The sequence below is a fragment of the Protopterus annectens genome, chromosome 8.part0 (genome assembly GCF_019279795.1).
Source record: "Protopterus annectens isolate FY-2018-M chromosome 8.part0, PAN1.0, whole genome shotgun sequence".
Lineage (NCBI taxonomy): Eukaryota > Metazoa > Chordata > Ceratodontiformes > Protopteridae > Protopterus > Protopterus annectens.
Window position 1 is genome coordinate 1,878,379,812 of NC_056741.1, and position 15,515 is coordinate 1,878,395,326.

At 41.2% G+C, this 15,515-nt stretch overlaps 1 protein-coding gene across 1 annotated transcript in view; it reads left to right on the forward strand.

The window, feature by feature from the left end:
* The window catches only part of LOC122809694 (17-beta-hydroxysteroid dehydrogenase type 2-like), a 938,791-nt gene that overhangs the window by 710,943 nt on the left and 212,333 nt on the right, over positions 1 to 15,515 (forward strand). The window contains exon 4 of the mRNA XM_044081373.1: positions 3,121 to 3,258. Within this exon, the coding sequence (XP_043937308.1) occupies positions 3,121 to 3,258 (138 nt within the window). The remainder of the gene's footprint in view (positions 1 to 3,120; positions 3,259 to 15,515) is intronic.

A 15,515-nucleotide genomic window follows, 5' to 3' on the forward strand; every position in this document is an offset into this window, starting at 1 on the left:
TGAACATTAACTATGTTTAAAATATATTACGTACAAAAAAAAAAAATAAACTTTAAAATTTAGAAAATGACAACACTTCTTCCATGGCTGAAAATTCCTTCTAGTTTTCATTTGAGTGTGATTGTGGGCCATACGTGGAACTGCCTGTGCCTACCTGACTAGCCTGAAGTCTCCTCTTCTTTTCTTTGTGCCATTGTGCCTTTGTTCATATCCAGATAAGTTGTTTTCTGGTGCTATAATTTCTTTTACCCCCATATAAATGTTGCCACAAAAGAGGAGACTGAATCCAGTGTAGCAGACAATTTAAGAGCTGTAAGATACATTTGTAATGCCATTTATTACCCCCTGCATTTACTTATCCTCTGATAAAAACTCACTCCAGCTGCCATCTGTGTCAGTTGTATTACTTGACTTTTATCTTGTGTATGGAGCTGGGCAGGTTATACGGACTGCCTTAATATGATGACATCATCCTTCTGCCCTCCGTTCCATATCACCTACTATTCTCTTCCTTCCTTCCAGCTTCCTGTTTACCCTACCTGCAGCTGCAGCCGCCTTACATGCCTGCTCCTGGAAGAGTCACTGTGTGTGTGTGTGTGTGTGTGTGTGTGTGTGTGTGTGTGTGTGTGTGTGTGTGTGTGTGTGTGTGTGTGTGTGTTGGGGAGATGCTAGCAATGAAGTTTGATCATGAAGCTCTCATTTTATTTACAGATATTTGATATTATATGCAAAATCTAGCATTTTCTGTATGCACAATCTGTCATTTTCTATACTTTTGAGGATGCATTTAATAATGTTAAAAGTAAGCATGCTAAATTCAAGATAGAAACATGTTTTATAAGTTCATAGGTGTTTGCTAGGCTAATGACCACAAGGGCCTTTTTAAGCCTAGCCATGCATCTCAAGACTCTGGCTAGTTCTGGTACCCTTGATAAGTCTAAGCAAGGACTTGGGAGGTGAAACATTTACAAGCAGGAGTCTGAGAGATGAACCATTCACAGGCTGCCTGTGTCCATTAGAGACAGAGGTGACAAATCCGGGTTAAATTTCCGGTTCCCACTCCAATTGGCCAAATTACAGTTGAACTGGGTTAGGAAGGAACTCTTGTTTCACACACGTTATGAAAGTGTAGCAATGTTAACACTACTAAATCCATCCCTTTTAAAGTCATGTACATATTAGCTGATATAGATGTCATTAACATTTTCTAGAAGGTCACATCCAGAAAGCTGAGGAAAGGAAACAGTTCATAAAGTACTGGATGAAGCATGAAAGAGTACATTGAAGATAAAGAGAAATAAGGATAGAAGACAGAAGCAGAAGAGGTTGGAAAAAGTAGCAAATTCTGTTACAAAATTTAAACTATTCTATGGACATATTGGAAATGATGAAAAATGAAGGGCATACCAAGCTTTAATAATGAGGATGGAGCATGCTTTAAGAGAAGGAATAAAATAATAAAATGAGAAAATGAATATCCATTTCTGTACGGGTCAACTGTCAGTATCCAGAACATAACCTCCCAAAAGCAAATTGGAGGCATCATATTCAATGTAAACCACCACCACCCAGAAACTGTATGTGAAATTAGTTTTCAGACAGAGAAATGCAACTCCTAAATTATGCTTTCTTTCCTACACCTCTCTTATAAATAGGCTATCTCCATGGTTGCACAGATTGTGGAAAATAATCATCATCAAACAAAGATAAGAAAACAGCTTGCACAACTGCTATCTTACAGTAATGCTGATAAGTGCATGTTCCAGTGAATGTTGCTAGGATGCCGAGACAGGGGAGATTGTATTCCTGTGGTCTGTCTCCCTTCCAAGACAATATTCACAGAAGAAAAAGGAGGAAGAAATCTAAATCAAATTAGCTCGGTATCTTTCAGAGGGTTTGCAGAAAAGACGTTTCTAAAAAAATTCTAAAATTGAAAGTTGGGCCTGACTGGATTAATGCTAGAGAAGTCTAAAATAAATATATCTTGTTTAGAATATTAGTGTACATGTCATTCTACATTAATAAGCTTCTCTACAACACTGGATTTTCTATTTTTTAGGAGGGGGTGAGCAACTGTGCTAAATTCTATTTCTTGCACTGAATATTTTTAAAAAATACAAGATGTAATGAATGTCCGTTTTATGCCTTAGTAGTCATTCAACTTAACTTACGTTTTCCTCTTGTACTTCTTGTAATAATACTTATAGTATATTTCTGAACTTTCAACACATGAAAATGACATAGCATTACTTGAATAAACATAAATTGATATGGCCTACACTTCTCCATCAATCTTTTCCACAAAATTACCTTGCCTCTGTTCCATTCAGCTTTGAATCAACTCTTTGTTTTCTGGCTCATATTAATTGACCTTCTCTACTTTGTACAGCCTCAGTTCTGCCTTTGTCTTTTGTAGTGAAGTACATTACTAAACTTATATCACTTTTAACAAAAGGAATTTTTGGAATCTCAATTAGATGAAATTACATTTTCAATAAATGGCTTATTTTACAAATGTCTGGGATGGAATATGTCAAATAGGTTTACATTGAGTGCAATTTAAGTTGCTTTTATGTTTGAACTGAGTTGGAGTTTTTGAAGCTACTTTTGAGATGGCTTTAATTTATTTTGGGATTGCAATTAGTAGAATCAGAGCAGGAAGGAGTTTTGATGGGAATAATGTCTGCCCTATCTTCATGAATTTGTGACCATGCAGTTTGTATATTTAAATAAGCAGGGGATGGGGTTCTGAGGTTGCCCTTTGCAAAAAAAAATGTTTCTATTTTTGTGATTTTTTTTCAGTAAAACTGCATTATTCCAAAGATTACTGTAGCTTTGCTAGGTTTGTTTCTTTCTTGATGTATTCATTGGAGTGGGTTTTAGTGCCATGACATGAATCCACTTTCTCATTTGTCTTCAAAGTAATCATGCTGTGTCTTCACCAGCAACCTTCTCAGTGAGGCAGTGCATTCTTTTCTTCCCATGGTGTTGCTAATCTCAAGACACAAAGAATTTATAACAATGTACAGTGAGCACTTTGACATGAGATTGTTCATTCTTCTGATTTAGGTTTATATTTCTACACATTCTTATTTCTGATGAAATCCTCTCTCTTGACAGGTGCAGTACCTATCAGCAGAATCTCTGCATATGCTTCCTCCAAAGCTGCACTTGAAATGTTCTCTGATATCCTCCGTCAGGAAATGAAGCCATGGGGAGTAAAAGTATCGATTATTCAGCCCACTGCCTATAAAACAGGTACTGTAATATCTGACTTCTGGTAATGAAACATTTTACCTATAACATTTGTCATTTTAAGAGCTTTATTAAAATGTTAACAACCTAGTAAGAGAGGAGAGGGGTTAACAGGGGGAGGAGGAAGACAGAAAAACAAAATGAAAGGAATCATACATCAATAAAGTTCAGCATCTTTTTTTCTCTCTCCTAGGCTTCATATCCCTTTACATTCAGAGAAAAAAAATCCCACATATTATTAAGTCCAAATAGATAAGTTATACAGGCAGAAGAGGTGGTAATGCCATCATGATTGTACAAATATAAGGAATTCTAAGAAGCATCAGTGTTGTGCAATAGAACAGAACACATTTCTAGATGTTTTTTTAAGCTGTTTACTTCTTTGGACCCCATGGGTAAAATGCCAGACTTTGAAGCAAATCAAAAGATGGAGCAAGAAATAATGTCTGTAGTAGTTTCATCTTGGTATGATGAAGTGCTTTTCCACATAGAGCTTGGTTGACTCTTGGTGTCAATTACCAGAAAAGGTATTTAGAAGTTAAGTCCTCTGAAGTCTTTAATGCAGTTTGGGATGTCAACAGTATTGATTTGAGGAAACACACACACACGTGTATATATATATATATATATATATATATATATATACATATACATGTGTGTGTGTGTGTGTGTGTGTGTGTGTGTGTGTATATGTAGAAAGAGAGATTTATAGATAGATAGATAGATAGATAGATAGATAGATAGATAGATAGATAGATAGATAGATAGATAGATAAATAGATAGATAGGGGTTCATGCATTTTGTCTAAATGCATTTGCTGTAATTTTGGATTTTAAATATTACAGTGATGCTTGTTTCAGAGTAATGTATTTTTTTTTTGATCATGTACATTTTGGATGGCGCAGTGATGCAGCTGTTGCATTGTCACCTCACAACAAGAGGTTTGATTTTCAGATGGGGTGTCTTCTGTGCGGAGTCTGCATGTCCTCCCTGCATATGTGTGGATTTCTTCCATGTGCTTCGGTTTCCTCCCACATTAGATATATATCTATAGCATTTCTCCCTGGGCCTTCACTGAAAATTGGTTTTGTTCCAACTCAGACTTTCCCGATAAACAAATGTTAAATAAATAAATTTAATTTTATGTTATAAACGTTAAATAAATAAATTTAATTTTATGTTATTAGTCTAAGTGAAGACTCACTTACACATTTATAGGTATGCTGAAATGTCTTGTGCGATCTTGCTCAGTGAGTTATGGGAGTCTGTTGTTTTTCTCCACTGTTGTACAATTTTGAATATGAAATATATAATTAGTAGGAGATGTGGGAGGCATAGGCCCACTGCAAAAACATTATTTTTTCATTGTTTTTCAATGTTTGGAGTTTTAGAGGGCGTGGTTTTGGATGCACTGAATTTAGATTGAATGATTTTAGATGTGTCACTATAGATGTAAGCAGTACAAAGGAATATACGCTTCCAAGACATGGGCATGTACGCCCCTAGTTGTATCATTTACCCATAATCTTAAAAGTAATGGAATTTGAAAGGTAATATGCAAAATAGTTGGTGATATCATAATGGTTAAGGGGTTTACTACACATATAGAGGGTACAAGGTTTGATTCTAATCTTGGGAAGCATGACCAGGCTTAAAAAGACTCCCTGTGGTCAATAGCCTAGTAATCACATATGAACCTGTAGGAATTCTGTTAATCTTGGATGAAATACCTGGACTTCATCTGGAAAAGTAAATCTGGAACCACCCTCCAGTCAAAGAAATCACCTTTAACCCAAAATAAAAATTGAATTTAGTCTTCTTATGGGCAACAGATCTGCTAAATATTCTTAAATTGCAAAGATAAAAAGGTGATCTTGCTGTGAGCAGAAAATAACAGGCTTCATGCATTTAGTAGCGCTGCATCTGCCCACCATTATAACTATAACCAATGTACCTTTTGCACTTTAAAGATCATCATATGGTTAGGTGAAGACAGCAGGGTTTGGTTTATGTAGTCTGATATGCTGCCTAAATAAAAAAATGTTTAGCGTATCGTCATGGACCTGATTGACAGGGATATGAGAGATCTCCAAGCTCTGGACCCCACACAGTTTGGCTTTGTGAAAGGGAGATCATGTCTGCTCGGCCTGGTTTACTTCTTTGAGTCGGTCACCAGGGCTGTGAATGAGGGTGGGGCGATGCATACAGCCTGCCTCGATCTGGCCGGGGCCTTTGATACCATTCCTCACTCTGGAATTGTTGATAGGCTCACCAAACTAGGCATCAGCCCCTATATCACTGGGTGGGTTGCAAATTGGCTCATGGACAGAACACACAGTGTGAAAGTACCAAACTCCAAGTCAGACTGCTGACCAGTCACAGAGTGGAGTCCCACAGGGATTAGTCCTGGGTCCTCTCCTGTTTGGCATCTGCTTTTCAGGGGTCCAGGCCAGCACAGGGGGACTCTGGCTAGCCAGGTTTGTGGACGGCTGCAGGCTGATAGCCACTGTTGGCTCTCCGAGTGATGCAGATGTCCTACAGAAGGGCCTCACTGAGACCAAACCATTGCCTTAGGCTTGACGCCAGGAAGTGCGTTGTCGTCTCCTATGGTAAAAACTCACTTCCCATTAGCTGTCACGTCGATGGGAGCCCACTGAATGCTGAGGGCATTGTGAGGGATCTGGGGATGCAGGTTGACAGCAGACTCTCCTTCAACCTCCACATTCCTACTGTGGTCGGAAGGTATTTTTATGTGGCACATCTCATTACCAAGGATTTTGTATACAGGAAGAAAGAGGTCATTGTCTCTCTATACTCTTCCCTTATTTGACCAGTCATCGAGTAGAATGCCTCATTTGCCATGTGCCTCGCTACACACCTGCGGTGGCTGGAGAGGCCACGGAGGTGCCTTATGGGGGGATGCTAGGCATTAAACACATGCCCTACATGGACAAACTCAAAAGACTCGAGCTGTTCTCTGTCTCATATCAGAATTGCTATATCTAAAGAAATCCCAATCCCTCCACACTACATGCTCCAGAAACCTCAGTCTCATTACCACAGTCAACGGAATGTGCTAGAGGGACAGGTTCCTCACTCAGAGACTGCCCATTCTCCATAGGTTCATAGGTAGGTGCTAGGCTATCTGCAAACTTTCTGTTTCCCATCCACTCGCCAAGGTTTGTCTTGAAGAGTGTTAGTGAGGAGCTCTGTCTAACGTAGATTGGAATCTTGTTCCAAAGCATGGGAAGTCTCTGGGACAGGAATCTATCCCTCCAGCACATCCTATTTATTGTTGTGGTGAAGTTTAGATCCCTAGAGCGTGTGGCTCGAGGGAATATGGTTTTCTTTAAGTGGAGCATGTCCATCAATTCTGGGTTGGACACGGCCTTGTATGTCAGGTAGAGATCACCTCTGAGTTGGCGGTATGCAACTGAGTACAGCTGGAGTTTCTTCAGTTGAGCTGCATAGGGCATCTGTTTGAGGCCAGTGATTTTCTTGGTGAGGTATTTCTGTGGTCTTTTCAGCTGTTGCAGGTGTCTTGTAAGGTACATCCCAAATGGGGCATTGTACTTTATGATGGGTCTGATGAGTGATGAGTAGAGGGGCACAATGACCTCTTTTGATCTAGATGAAAACCCTTTTGTGATTAGGTGGGCCACATAGAAGGATTTTCTAACCACTTTAGCAATGTGATTATCAAAGGAGAGATTACTATCTATTTGGGTCCCCAGATCCCTTATTACATCTTCCATATTTAGGGGACTACCACCTATGTGGTAATTTGTGGGTACTTTGTTTTTTCCAAAGGGGATGACTATGCACTTTTTGGCATTTAGCTTGAGGCTATGATTTTGACACCAAGTATCCATCTCAGTGAGACCCTTTTGGAGGATGTCTGTGTCAGCTGGAGAGTCAGTTATAGCCCCTAGTTTGCTGTCGTCTGTGAACTTGGTCAGCCATTGTCCTCCTGTGCTTGCCTGTACCTCTGAGAAGTATATGCCAAACAGGAGGGGTCCTAGGACTGAGCCCTGGGGAATGCCACTTGTAACCAGTTTAGAGTCGGACCTAGCTCCCACAACTCTCACTATGTGAGTTCTGTCCATGATCCAGTTGGCAAACCATCTTGTGACATAGGGGTTTATGTTTAGGCTGGTGAACTTGTCTATAATACCAGAATGGGGAATGGTATCAAAGGTCTTTGCGAGGTCTAGGTAGGCTGCGTGTACTACCTTTCCCTCATCTATAGCCTAGGTTACTGTCTCAAAGAAGTCCAACAGGTTTAGGAGGCATGATCTGCCCTTAACAAAGCTGAACTGGGTAGGGTCCAGTGTTTGGAGGCTCCCAATGTCTCTGTTAATGAGTTCCTTGCCCTCACCAAGAATGATGCCACAATTTAAAGACAAAATGATCAGTTTCAATATTGGTGCCATTCAAAGGGGATCCAGTGTCTGTCAGCCTGGGATGACATGTTTGACAAGCCACGTTGCTTCGCTAGGGATGGCTTGCACCTGTCACCCTTAGGCTTTCGTATACTGGCCAAGGCTCTTTCCACTACCATAATGCCTTTTTTAGGCAAGGCTCAAAGGACAAATCCACCTCCATAGACAACCCAAGGATAAAAAAACTAAAGGTAATGCTACTCAATGCCAGAAGTCTAAACCTCAAGATGCACGCACTCAAGGCTCTTCTCAGTATGAAGAAAATCGATGTCTGTGCAGTAACAGAAACCTGGTTCAAGATTCCTGAGAGCATCCCAGCACTACCAGGTTATAACTCATACCATGCATTTCAGCCCCAAAACTCAGACCGAAGCACAAAAGGAGGGGAAGTATCTATATTCATCAAAGATACCTACACCCCCAGGTTAGTGGCACTGCATGAAGCATCAGAAACCATCCATGTGCAACTAACAGTGGGCAAAACTGCCTTTCAGTTTGTAGCCTGCTACAGAACACTCTCCCTATTACAGGAACTCCACTTGACATTCCTGAGAACACTGGAGAATATGAAGGTCTCTCCAAATACTATGTTATTGGGTGACTTCAACTACCCAAACATTGACTGGGAAAACTACTCAAGCCCAAACACCCTCGTCCAACAGTTCCTTGAATTTATAAACTCTAACGTGATGGAACAACTGGTCACCACTCCCACAAGAGGGAACAACATATTGGACCTGGTCATCACCAACATGGGGACTCTATGTTCAACACCAGAGGTAAACCCCTCATTGGTAAGATCAGACCATAAACAAATTTCCCTGGACATCCATATCCCGTCCCCACCCCCAGCCAAAGAAATCACTGTAAAGAATTTTTCAAAAGCCAACTTTGCACTTCTCAAGACTGAGGTGGAATCCTTCAAAGCTCCCGGGCCAGAGGATAATACAGCCCAATCCGCAGAATCCTTTACAAATGCATTCTATGAGCACCTGCAGGAATGCATGGATCGTGTTATTCCAAATAAAACCAAGACTCACTCCTCCAAAACAGGAGAATGGTCTGGTGGACCCCGGCCATAAATAAGCTATACAACAGAAGGAGGAAGCTACTACATGACAGAGCAAAATGCCAAAAAGGGAAGGCATCTCTGATCAGTATTAGCAAGAAACTTCGATCCCTCATAAAATCATCAAAGCCCAGTTTTGAAAGAAAAATTGCCCTAGACACTAAAGATAACCACAAGGCCTTCTTTAGTTATGTCAGGAACATGGGTGGAAACTCCCAGATATGCTCTGAATTTTTGCATAACGGTACAAAATATACTGAACCTACAGACATAGCCAACATCCTGGCAGTCAGATTCAGCGCAAACTTCACCCCCCCCTTCCCACCCAAAGGAGCAAATGCCTATCCCAACTGAATGTAACCTCCCTGACATCACAGATGCACAGGTGACAGCTGCCCTCTCCAAAGCAAAAAACACAGCATCTATGGGACCGGACGGTATCCCAGGCTGTGTCTTACACGAGCTCCAAGAAGAACTGAACCCTCACATTAAGTCACTGTTCAAACTTAGCCTTACTACAGGATATGTACCCAAAGAATGGCGTACAGCTACAGTGGTCCCACTCCACAAAGGTGGCGCCACAACAGACCCTGGGAACTATCGCCCCATAAGCCTGACTAATCTGCTCTGTAAAGCTATGGAGCGTATTATCATGGAACTCATAAGCAAAGGCATTGGGAGCCTCCAGACACTGGACCCTACCCAATTTGGCTTTGTTAAGGGCAGATCTTGCCTCTTAAACCTAGTTGATTTCTTTGAAACAGTTACCAAAGCCATAGATGAGGGCCAGGTAGTCCACACAGCCTACCTGGACCTCGCAAAAGCCTTTGACACAATACCCCACTCGGGCATCATAAATAAGCTTATTAGCTTAAATATCAACCCCTATATTACAAGATGGGTTGCAAACTATCTCAGAGATAGAACCCACATGGTCAGAATCGCAGGTGCCATGTCTGAATCCAAACCAGTTACAAGTGGCGTCCCACAGGGCTCAGTTCTGGGACCTCTCTTGTTCAGTTTATACTTCTCTGAGGTTCAGGCTAACACGGGGGGATTATGGCTGACAAAGTTCACAGATGACTGCAAACTGGGGGCCATAATCGAATCTCCAGCTGACACAAGCATCCTCCAAAAGAGTCTCACAGAGACGGGTGCTTGGTGCCAGAGCCACGGCCTCAAACTAAATGCTAAAAAATGGATAGTCATCCCCTTGGGAAAAACAAGGTGCCTACAAATTACCACATAGGTGGTAATCCATTAAGTATGGAAGAAGTAATTAGAGATTTGGGGACCAACGTAGATACTAATCTCTCCTTTGATAACCATGTTGCCAAAGTGGTTAGAAAGACATTCTATATAGCCCACCTTATCACGAAAGGGTTCGCATCTAGATCAAGAGAGGTCATTGTGCCCCTCTACTCGTCACTCATCAGGCCCATAATTGAATACAATGCCCCTTTTGGGATGTACCTTACCCGACACCTGCAGCAACTGGAGAGACCCCAAAAGTACCTCACCAAGAGGATCATGGGCTACAAACAGATGTCCTATGCAGCTCGACTAAAGAAACCCCAGCTCTACTCAGTTGCTTACTGCCTACTCAGAGGCGATCTATGCCTGACGTACAAAGCCATGTCAAACCCAGAAATAATGGACATGCTCCACCTCAAAAAATCCAAGTCCCTTAGAGCTACATGCTCCAGGGACCTAAACCTCAGCACAAAAATAAATAGGACATGCTGGAGGGACAGATTAATTTCCCAGAAGCTCCCCTCACTCTGGAATAGAATCCCAATTCATGTGAGACATAGCCCCTTGCTGACCCTCTTCAAGCGAAATCTGGACGCGTGGATGGGAAATCGCAAATTCACCCCTGGAATCTCTTCTGTGTCCCTGGTAGACAGAGGCACAGTAAACCAATCTTAAAAGGATACCTTCTGTGACCTACTTTACAGAGGCACAGTAGGCTAATCTAATAGGGAGGCGGAAGCCAAATACATTCTGGCTAGGCTTATAAATGCCCTAGGGCAGATAGCCTAGTATCTACCTATGAACCTATGAACCAGTGATGATGCACTCCATAGCCTTGCAGACCAAGCTAGTCAGGCTTATAGGGTGATAGTTCCCAAGGTCTGTTGTGGCTTCACCTTTGTGGAGTGGAATAACCTTTGCTGTGTGCCACTCTATGGGTACATAGCCTGTGGAAAGGCTGTGTTTGAACAGTGTGTTTTGGTGAGGGGTTAGTTCGTCTTTGAGCTCGTGTAGGACACAGCCTGGGACACCATCTGGTCCCATTGATGCTGTGTTTTTGGCTTTGGAGAGGACTGTTTTAACCTGAGTGTCTGTGATTTCAGGGGCTCTACATTCTTCTGGTATGGTTATGGGCCCTTTTGGGGGAGAGTAGGGGGTGATGTTTGCACTGAACCTGTCTGCCAGGATGTTGGCGATATTAGTCAGTTCAGTGTATTTTTTGCCATTCTGCACTATCTCTGAGCAGATCTGAGCATTGCCACTTAGATCCTTGACATAGTTCAAGAATGCCTTGTGGTTATCTTTGGAGTCCTTGGCAATTTTTCTTTCCGAGCTCACCTTGGATGATTTTATGAGGGATAGTAGTTTCTTGCTGATACTGATCAGGGATGTCTTCCCTTCTTGGGATTTTACTCTTTTCTGTACTAGTTTCCTCCTTCTATTGAATAGCTTGTTTATTGCAGGAATCCACCAGACTGGTCTCCTTTTCTTGGAGGAGTGAGTCTTGGTTTTGCTTGGGATGGCATGATCCATGCATTCTTGTAGGTGCCCGTAGAATGCATTAGTAAAGGATTTTGCAGCTTGGACAGCGTTATCCTTTAGCATGGGGGCTTTGAAACTTTCCACCTCAGTCTTAAGTAACGTGAAGTTTGCTTTAGAAAAGTTTTTCACTGTGATTTCTTTGTCTGGGGATGGGGGTGGAATGTGGATATCCAAAGTGATTTGTTTATGTTCAGATATAACCAGCGAGGGGTTGAACTCCGGTGTGGAACACCGGTCGCCCATGTTGGTGATGACCAGGTCCAATATGTTGTCACCTCTGGTGGGAGTGTTGATCAGTTGATCTAGGGCATTTCAGCTTATAAATTCTAGGAAATGTTGGGCAAGGGAGGTAGTACTTGAATAGTTCTCCCAGTTAATGTTTGGGTAATTTAAATCACCCAGTATTAGGTTGTTTGGTAGGACCTTTATGTTTCCCAGTCTTTCCAGAAATGCGGAACGGGGGTCCTGGGACATGGTGGGTGATCTGTAGTAAGCTACAATTTTAATTGCAGTTTTGCCCATTGTTAGTTGTACATGGATGATCTCTGAAGCATTGTGCTGTGCCACTAACCTGGAGGTGTGGGTATCCTTGATGAATATGGATACGCCCCTGCCTTTTGTATTTCGGTACGGGTTCTGTGGCTGAAATGTATGGTATGAGTTGTAGCCTGGTAGTAAACCAGGCTTCTGTTACTGCACATATATCGATTTTCTCCATAATGAGGAGTGCCTCGAGTGCATGCATTTTGAGGTTTAGACTTCTGGCATTGAGTAGCATTACCCTCAGTTTTTTGTTACTTGTTCTATTTATGGCGGTGGGTTTGTCTTTTGAGCCTTGCCTAAAAAAGGCACTATGGGGGTTGCAAGAGCCTTGGCCAGTATTCAAAAGCCTAAGAGTGACAGGTGCAAGCTGTCTCTAGTGAAGCAGCATGGCTTGTTGAGCATGTCATCCCAGGTGAACAGAGACTGGATCCCCTTTGAATGACACCAGAAACTTAACCAATTGTTGAAATTGATAATTTTGTCTTTATACCATGGTATCATTCTTGGTGAGGGCAGAATGCTACTCAGGGTCAGGGTCATACCAACCTGGGCTATGTGATCAGAGAGTTCTTCCATGTCTCTTTTCATGTAGTCCAGGGAAGTATAGCTCAGGTCATTCTCACCAACATGGACAATGACAGAGTCGTATTTGTACTTGTTCTGGAGTGACCTGAAAGCTTGTGTTATGTGACAGATCCTGGCACCCAACAGGCAGCTAACAGTAACCTTCTCCTTATTCAGCCTAGTGAGTGGGACGTCAGTGTGCCTGCCTATAGAGTCACCTATTACTAGTATGTTGGGTATGTTATTTTGCATTAAGGGCTGTGATTGCATGGCACACTGTTTTTGTGAAGTATGTTTTTTTTCATGGTTTGTGTTGGGGGTGGAGGTTGCTTGGATGTCTGCTTTGGAGGTCTCTGTTGCTTTTGCAGATTTTTATTTACAGCCTCCGAGTATGTTTTTATGTATTTATGTGTGTTTTTTGCCGGTGCTGGTTTAATGGGTCTTTGTGAGACTGGTGGTGTGATGCATGTATTTCCCTTCTCCTCTTGGCTGTCTGATCCAATCTTGGGTTGAGAGAGCTTAGCCTCCAATTTGGCTGTATAATTGCATCTCTCGAATGTATTAATGTTTGGTGGTAGGAGGAGAGGGTTGTCTGTGTACATGAGGCAGTTGTAACATTGCCTCAAAATGCCCAGATTCACTAGTTGGACTGAAGAGTACACATGAAACTGCCCTTTGGACATGCCTGGATAGGTACAGTGAACTGTTTTACTGATTTGCTGGTAAGGTCGAACAGAGAGACTAGTCCTTCTGCACAGTATAGGGGGGTCTAATGCTAGGATTTATAAGTGCTTGCTATGAGTTTTGAGCAAGTGCCGGGCTGAGAAATGAATGGCTTGAGTACTTAAGTTGAAAGTTTGCCTAGTTCCAAGTGAAAAATTGAAGAGGAGACTTTGTGGAGCCGGGAATAATTATACCCTAGCTAACAGGTGCTGCCTGGTGTGCAAAACTGGGCAAATGTGGTATTTATAGCAGGGAAATTAAAGAGATAGAAATTAGCTCAAAATGGCCAATAAACTACTAATTTCTGGGCTGAAACCACTCCTCCGGGGACAGATAGGCTGTTCACAACTCCCCTCACTCACAGGTGAACAGAGAAACTTCCTTCTATCCAAGTAAGGTATGGGCAAACACAGAGATTTGTAACATAGCCCTGAATTCAGCACTAACCTGAAAACTGGACTATACTAGCATAGAAAGGTGGGAAACAAATATATTTTTTTTGTTTTTTTTTTCCAGAAAATAATGCAGATACAATTAAAAAAAAACACTTTAAATGCACAGAAAAGGCTACTTATTGTTATATATCTCAGATAAGAGTTGTAGTCATTGCCCCTAGTAATAAAGTAGGAAGAAACACAAATACATTAAAAGCATATGAATAAAGTGCAATATATATATATATATATATATATATATATATATATATATATATATATATATATATATATAAAACAATAGAAAACGAACAAACTGATTTAAACAACTTACCCAATTAATCAGAAAAAAGCTCAAAACTGAGCCCTAATCCAGCAATCTTCAATCGAACAAGTTCTAACTGCACACTCCTGCCACTAGGGTGCAGGGGAACCTTCTCCAAAAAAAAAATGGCCTGGATCAGTGCTCAAGTTATACAAACAAAGCTAGATTCAGCAGGCCTGAATCTGGTCTATGCTACAACAACAAGGCCAATTCAGAAAGAAACAATTCAAATAAGCAGGCACAATAAGCCTGTGACCAGAAATTCCTAGCTCAGAAAGGTAGAATCCAGCCTCTCCTCCCACAAGAGTGCAGACCACAAACCTTCTTAATGTAGAATAACTGGCCTGAAGCGCAAGTGCTTAAACCAGAACTAATACACTTTCAGAATAGCAGACACTGAGCCTTCAATCAGCAATTCCCAACTTAGAAGGATGTAAGCTACCTGTCCTGCCATAACAGTGCAGACCACAAACCTTCTTAATGTAAATTAACTGGTATGAAGCCCAAGTGCTTAAACCAAAAGACTTAGAATTACAGTTACAATTTAATCTGGCTACTACCAAGCAGTCATAAATGCAGCAGAATAAATAAAACTGACTACTTTTAAGAAGAAGCAAAATCAAAATAAAGTAGGAGGAAACACAAATACAGTAAAAGCAGATGAATAAAGTGCAATTTTTTTATGTTAGTAAAGTGCAAGGAGAGAGGAAGGAAGAACCTTTCAACAACAAACCTGATTTAAGAGGTTGTTCACCCCCTTCTGTACATGAAATTCTGTTGCAATTTAATAAAATCAATACTTTCATTAATGTTTGTATTACTTTTAATATGGTACATTATTTTCCCTGGTCAGCTGTGACATGTTAAGAAAGAGCAAAAAAGATATCAGAATGCTTGACTGTAGCTGGAATGAACACGATTCTTGTTGTTTTTCTTTCTGCTTTTCCCGGTTAGGGGTCGCCACAGTGGAACTCTGGTCCACTAAAGTCTGGCAGTTGATTTTTATGGTGCCGAGGTGCCAGCCCGATGCCCAACCTTCAGTGAAGGCACACCCATTCACACATGCCTTTTGAATGCCACATGATCGCGGGTAGGACATGCAGACTCCACATAGAAGGCGCTCCAGCCAAGAATCAAATAATTGTTAAACACTAAGGCAAGATGAATGCATTTTAGCTGTGAGTACTATTAATTGTAAAACAGTTGCATTTGTATATAAATGTGTTTATATGTTTGTGTGTGTTTATATATATATATGTATGGATTTATATTATATCACTGACTTTTTGGAAACTCAAAATTTCTAAAAACTCGAAAGTAAAAAAAAAAAAAAGAACACATCAATGTTTCTGCAAAGGGGCAA